This window comes from Galeopterus variegatus, unplaced genomic scaffold (assembly GCF_000696425.1).
Source record: "Galeopterus variegatus unplaced genomic scaffold, G_variegatus-3.0.2 Scaffold32081, whole genome shotgun sequence".
Classification (NCBI taxonomy): Eukaryota; Metazoa; Chordata; class Mammalia; order Dermoptera; family Cynocephalidae; genus Galeopterus; species Galeopterus variegatus.
Window position 1 is genome coordinate 1 of NW_007758192.1, and position 6739 is coordinate 6739.

The 6739-nt window shown below is 46.8% G+C and overlaps 1 protein-coding gene across 1 annotated transcript; it reads left to right on the forward strand.

Moving 5' to 3' along the window:
• The first annotated feature begins 191 nt into the window (after positions 1-191).
• LOC103583963 (torsin-1B-like) lies at positions 192-5223 on the forward strand. Its single transcript, XM_008565127.1, has 4 exons — positions 192-821; positions 2173-2348; positions 2792-2919; positions 3240-5223. The coding sequence occupies exons 1-4, from the start codon at positions 375-377 to the stop codon at positions 3479-3481; spliced, it is 993 nt and encodes a 330-aa protein (XP_008563349.1). The 5' UTR covers positions 192-374; the 3' UTR covers positions 3482-5223.
• The last annotated feature ends 1516 nt before the right edge of the window (positions 5224-6739 follow it).

Here is a 6739-nt window from a genome sequence, read left to right on the forward strand (position 1 = left end):
GGGGGTGGGCGGGAGGGCGGACGGGGCAGCGTGCGAGTCGTTCGCGGGAACGCGGGCCGGACTGCAGCCGTGCGAGCAGTGCCTTCGGAAGCGGTCTCCAGATGGCGGGCCCTGCCCGAGTACGTTTCTAAATGATTACAGCGAGAAGAAACGGAAAGGAGCCCGGCCAGCCCCTGTGTGCCACCCCTCTTAAGCAGTTTTCAGACGTGCAGCGTCCGCCCGGAAAGCACACATTTGGCCCTTGGTTTTCTTACAAGCCAGCAGGGGTGGCTGGGGAAGTAGCATGGAGCTCAGTCAAGAGAGGGCTCGTGCTTGGAGGAATAAGCACTGTTAGCTTCCTTCTCAGACACTTAAGTGTTGAGGAGCTCCACATCATGCGTTTATGTGGAAGTGGCAGCATTTGGTTCTGCCTCAGTGTTGGGCCTGGGGGTTGGCAGACCCTGCTGGATCACTCGCTAATCTGTGCCTCTCACGTTGGCCAGCTGGGAAAGTGCTGCTTTTCTGGTGCACTGTTAACGTGTGTTTTTCTCTTTGTTCTGGGGCTGGCTCCTGCAGCCCTCAAGTTGGACTTGGAGGAGAAGCTGTTTGGACAGCATCTGGCCACGGAAGTGATTCTCAAGGCAGTGACTGGCTTCAGGAACAACAAAAATCCCAAGAAACCACTGACCCTTTCCTTACACGGCTGGGCTGGCACAGGCAAGAATTTTGTCAGCCAAATTCTGGCTGAAAATCTTCATTCAAAAGGCCTGAAGAGTAACTTTGTCCACCTGTTTGTATCAACTCTGCACTTCCCTCATGAGCAGAAGATAAAACTGTACCAGGCAAGAGAACCCACTCTTATCTGGTCCCCAGGCCACTTGGACTGGTCTGGGCCACATGCTCACTAACTCTGGCCTCTGCTTCTCTTTTCTTTGCATTGCAAGAGCACCAGGCAGCACTGCGTTAAGGCGCACTTAGTCCCAGGTGGTTACAAAGCTCTCCTACAACTTTTTTCCTACTAGATTCCAAAATAATCCAGTGGGTAGGGGATGTTATTTCCATTAAAAGATGGAGCCAGGAGAGGCAAGGTGACTTGCTCTTACAATCTTTGTGACCTTGTGGCAGAACAGAAACTTGAACTCAAATCTCCCAGATCCCAGTTTACATGGTAGCGACATTGTGCAGTGAACGAACACACTTGACATTCCCAGCAGAGCGCTTGGTGTTAGGTGGGGCAGTCTTACACAATTGGCTTGTGCATGGCTTCATTTAATGCTCCCCGTCTATGGTGCAGCCTCCGCTTTGCATCTTGCAACAGTAGACCACAGAATTTTTTCTCCTAAGTAGCTTTGATTCCCTTTGTTTCTCTCATTCCTTGAGGCTCCGGCATTGTTTTCTTCAAAGAAAGCCTCAAAGAACTGAACCTGGAGACTGTTTCTCCTTTTGAGATATTCTTCCCACATTTAACTTCTATTAAGTTGTTGAGTAGGGTTAATTCTCATTTAAATGAATGTCATCCTTGCCAAGGTTAGTATTCCTACTGTTAGGTGGAGACTGAAATAAGAAACAGAAACTTAACAAGGAAATGAAAGTGATTATTTGCCATAGACTGTAAGGCAGGGCAGAGTGCCAAAAAGAAGGAATAATATTCTTGTTTTCCAAATTCTTTCATATATCTCTAGAAATATAGTAAGATAGATGAGGGTGGCCCTGGGGGAGCTGCATGGTCATGGCATTTCATGTTTTGGGGTTGAGGGTTTGTTGCTTGGGTGTCTTTTTGTTTGTTTCCAGACAGCACTGGAACAAATGCTTTTCACGAAGTGTCCTCTGGGCCAGCTCCTTTGTTCGTCGCACCAGAGCAAGGCATTGCCTTGGGCTCTGTGCAGGTCTTATCTAGTTTCTTATTCCTCAGTGTGTTTGGCGATATTAACTAGAGATTTCAATCCACAGTGAGATGAAAGCTATGGATGGGTTAACAATGAATGATAAATATTCATATATCTTGTACCTCTTATACCTTTGAGAAAGCTGTTTCCCAGTGGATGGAGGTGGGTGCAGTTTCTGAGAGTTCTTTGTTAAGCCCCCGTGCGTGTGGCTCTTCTGTCTTTGGGAGCGTGAGGAGCGCTGTAGTGCTTCAGCCCCTGGGTGCACCCCTGGAGACTCCACATCCTATTTCTTTTACGGTTGATCTAGGACCAGTTACAGAAGTGGATCCGTGGCAATGTGAGTGCATGTGCCAGCTCGCTTTTCATATTTGACGAGATGGATAAGTTGCACCCTGGGGTCATCGACGCAATCAAACCATTTCTCGACTACTACGAGCAGGTTGATGGGGTGTCTTACCGCAAGGCCATCTTCATCTTTCTCAGGTCAGCAGGTGGCAGTTTCTTGGTGCACAGCCCTTCACTCTCCCAGTGCTAGAGTGAGGTCCTGGTGACCACCAGCATTGTGTTTACCAGGGACAAAAGTGCCAGCCTGGCAAAAGTCACTTCCTTACTTTTTATACTTCTCGGTTGCCTATGTCAGCATGGCACAGAACGTGGGCAAGGGAAGTGAGCTAAAGAAATAACCACTGATAACAGGCAGTTTTATTAATTGCATGTTGTTTCTGAGGGTTATGATAAGTCATAGCATTACCCAGTAAGTGCTGAAGAAAAAGACTTTAAGTTCCTTGAGGGCAGACATTTTTTCTGTCTAGTAGCACTTAGTAAATATTCCTTGATTATGAACGAACCTCAGAGAAGGAGCATTTCCTGGTGAGACCCAGAAGTCTTCATGGTGATTGTAATCTTCGTTTCTCTGGCAAACTCAGCAACGCGGGTGGGGACCTCATAACTAAGACGGCTCTCGACTTTTGGCGGGCAGGAAGAAAGAGGGAAGACATTCAGCTGAAGGACCTGGAACCTGTGCTGTCTGTCGGAGTCTTCAATAATAAACACAGTGAGTCCACCAGGGTGGGGAGCCCCTTAGCTCTGCCAGCAGACAGCTGTCTTCTCTTTCACTGAGTGTTTCCCAAAGCTGCAGTATCTGCTTGCCTCTGGCTTTGCTGAAGTAGGGAATTCTCTTATGGCATTCCGTTCTAGAAACCAGTTAGCAGGTGTCTGGCTGAGTCACATCAGGATTGTTGCACACTGACAGAGAATATTTTGAGGGATAAGGAAAGGAAGGATGTGCTGTGGGTTGGGACTGGGACAGCTCCTGTAAGAGTTTGGCCAGGAGATAGTGAGAGGCAGGAAACCCAGCTGTGTCTTGTTTTGCAGGTGGCCTGTGGCACAGTGGACTGATTGATAGAAACCTCATCGATTACTTTATCCCCTTCCTGCCCCTGGAGTACAGACATGTGAAAATGTGTGTGAGGGCAGAAATGAGGGCCCGCGGCTCTGCTGTAGATGAAGACATTGTCACAAAGGTGACAGAGGAAATGACCTTTTTCCCCAAAGATGAGAAAATCTACTCAGACAAGGGCTGCAAGACTGTGCAGTCGCGGCTAGATTTCCACTGAGCTCTTGTCCAGATGGGGTAAGGGCAGCTGGGAAGGTCAGCACACCAGGGCCTTGACTTTCGGAAGCAATTTGAAGACCTCTTTGGGGTTTTGCATATTTGCACCTGTGGACTTTCAGGATATTGACGATTCTAAGACTTGCCTTTTGAAAAGATGCTCATCTGTCAAGTGCACTTTCATTTTGCAGCACGACAGCAGTCCAACTGTTAATTGCAGTTGAAGATGAACTTGTAAAAACTCATTTACACTTACCGATACTGCCTGGACAAAAGTGCCTGAAAACAGCTGTGTGTGGGAGGCCTGAGGATTGTTTCTGACCCATAGTATTCATACCTCAGGAGCTGCTGTTACGACTCCGGGCTCAAGGGGCCACTGCAGTCTGGGAGCATTAGGCTTTCACCTGCCAAAAACATCTTCTACTCTGTTTCTTTTTCTTGCACAGAGAGCATTCACTGACTTGAAGTATTTTCAGTTAAAATCCGGGGCGCCTGCAGGTGTGGACAGTATCCCGGGGGAGGACGTGGCCCTGCACATTGAGCACTCTTGACCTGGGGTGAGCTGTCTGCATGTGGGATGGAATCTCCATCCGAGGCCTCAGCGGCAGCCTGGGACAGATGGGACCTTTCCCTTTGTCCATTTGCTCTGGCTACTGGTCATAGCCCTGGCCGTGGACTTCCCTCGCCCATCCCTCACTGGGTATCCGTGCCAGCCTTCTTCACACCACATCTGCTCCTGAACTTCAGTCACTACTAGGTATCCCCCTAACCCATATCATCACTAGAGTCGAATCAGAACGAGACTGTTGGCTTTGAATCTGAGTCCTGGGTTCCCATGGAGAAATGTTTGTTACACTTTATACGTGGGTCAGTCTCTTGCTTTACTCCACAGAACTGTTTGAAATCTGTAGGACATATGCATTCTCCATGGATGACATGTGCCCAGACTGAGCAGGCAGCTTGCAGACTCTGCACTGCCAAAGAAGGGGGACTATCGTACACTAGAAATGCTAGAATTTTCAAAGATATATATTTTTTATAATGTTTTTACTTCTGAATCTTAGACAATAGAAATATAGGACATTGCTTATTTTAAAACATGGGAAGGACACAAAATTGAATAACTGCTTATTGGTTGCTCAGATACTCTCAAGTGGTGTGAATTTTATTGTTAAATACGTAGTAATATGTGGTCACAATTGTAAATCAAACAAGGTCAGTGGCTGGTCCTGGGTGTCATCCAGTAATAACAGCCTGTGTGGCAGCACCAGGCTTGTCCGCCTTGATCCTTGGGAAATGAGACTTTAGACTCTACTATGATTTATTCTGTGACTGTCCCATGGTTGCAACACAACTGCGGACATGTAATTAGAACAGTGTGCAGCATTTTGATATGAAAATGTGTTAGAATGAATTTTATATGGAAATGCCTTACAGTGTATCATGCATAGTCTTTAAAAAACACCAGGGAGAGGCTTAAAATTTTTAGTACATATTCTTAAATTTGAGCTACATTATATTTCTTCTATAACCCTTTGGTTGTGTGGTCAAGAGGAGACAAGATTTTGTTTACAGTGATGCCATAAACTCAACACGTGTTGGCCACCTTTGGACTGCTAATACTCATTTATAACTTGAAAAGGCCACGGTTGACTGTGGCCCACCTCCCACACCCCTCATAAGATGTGGACAAGAGCTTGAATTGACCCACAGAATATAAAATAATAAAGCTTAACTTTTATCATGTGAGATGTCACTAGCATCTTTTTTCCTATTTATTTGGTGACAAAGTTTGCATTCAGAGTAAAGCTCAGGTGTCGTTAGACTTACAGCACCCTGGACATGCAGGGTGGCAGTCTTTGCATAACATAGAATCAGTATTTATATTAAAGGCTGTTATCCCCAAACAAATATGAAGTTAAATTGAATCAGGTGAGGGTTATTTTCATCAGAAAGAGATGGACAGCTAGCAAATACAGTCTCCTAAAATTAATGTAGGCGGGAAATTGAGGCACTGGGAAAATCTGACTCACTGCTGACATCCTGATCCTGAACCCGGGCTCAGGTGACGAAACCTCTCTGCTGGGTCTTCCCACCCAGAATTGGTAAATAATGAAATCCTAGCTATGTTAATCAGGTCTCAGCTTAATCCCACTTAACCTGGCATCTTTTCTCTTGTCAGTGACTTAAAACCGACCCTCTTCACAGAACTAAGGATTAGCTGACTTTCTAGAAAGTTCAAACCCTCACCATCACCCTGCCCACTCCCTCCGTTTCTCAACTGCAGGTACTCTAGTCCTAGGAGACTGACTTTCTAGGTTTAGTTCTCAGCCTGCTGCTTTTCTACTCTACCCCTTACTGCCTCATCTACTAAGACTGAACTTTCCAAAATTCAGTCAGGGGACCCGTGTTCCCTAATTAGGGACTCCTAGGTGCTGGGCCTGCCATCTTCAAATGAATTATTAGACTTAATCTGTGACTCCTGGGGACATGACTGACAACAGGCGATTCAGCTCAACACTGAGAACTTCCTGACACTTGGAGCCATCCTTGGGAGGCGTGGGCCTCCCTAACAAATAAGGGACACCTGTACAGGCCGGATAGCCGTGAGGCAGAGCGTCCCCCTTAGCCCAGCAGCTGGGCTCCCCCTTCTATGCCTGCTAAACACCACCCCTGCAAGTGCTCTGCCCGGCAGCCACGCCCCATGGGAGCCCTACCTGTTTGTAGGCACATGGCGTGTTGCATAGAACAAGATACATTTAGTCTCCTACAGTTCTGTACTCCTGCCTGGCATCTCAGCTGGACTTGAACTCCATGGCTGCGTGTCTGGAGCTCCATGAACCCTGGCAACGGAGTGTGATACCACATGCATGGGCGATGAGCCAGAGCAGTCTGAGGGTCTTCAGAGTCCCTCTGCTAGGCTTCCTTTCATTCCAACCCTGACTGCATCTGCTAGGTCGGCACTTAACAGCTTAAGCTCATATGGCCTGCAGGAGAGGGTGTTTTTCCCTCTTAAAAATTGCATTCACATGTCCAAGGTCCAGGATTCCACCCCTGTACCAGCCAGCCACCCCCCCCCTCAAAAAAAAAGTTGTATTCACAAATTACATGAAATTTTATCGTAAAATGGTAGCTATTTGCATTTATAAATAAAAACACAGTTTTCAGCCTCCTCAGAAGGGGCAGCTAAGCTTTTCTAGAAGGTTTTGGGAGTTCTGATTTAACATAACAAAAACCAGGGAGAAATGAAGTTTGTTTTTTT

Excerpts from the sequence above, each read along its gene's own strand:
- LOC103583963 (XM_008565127.1), top strand. The coding sequence starts at position 375 with ATGCGTTTATGTGGAAGTGGCAGCATTTGGTTCTGCCTCAGTGTTGGG. Across the intron at positions 822-2,172 it reads AGAAGATAAAACTGTACCAG|GACCAGTTACAGAAGTGGAT; the intron begins GCAAGAGAACCC and ends CGGTTGATCTAG. Across the intron at positions 2,920-3,239 it reads AGTCTTCAATAATAAACACA|GTGGCCTGTGGCACAGTGGA; the intron begins GTGAGTCCACCA and ends CTTGTTTTGCAG.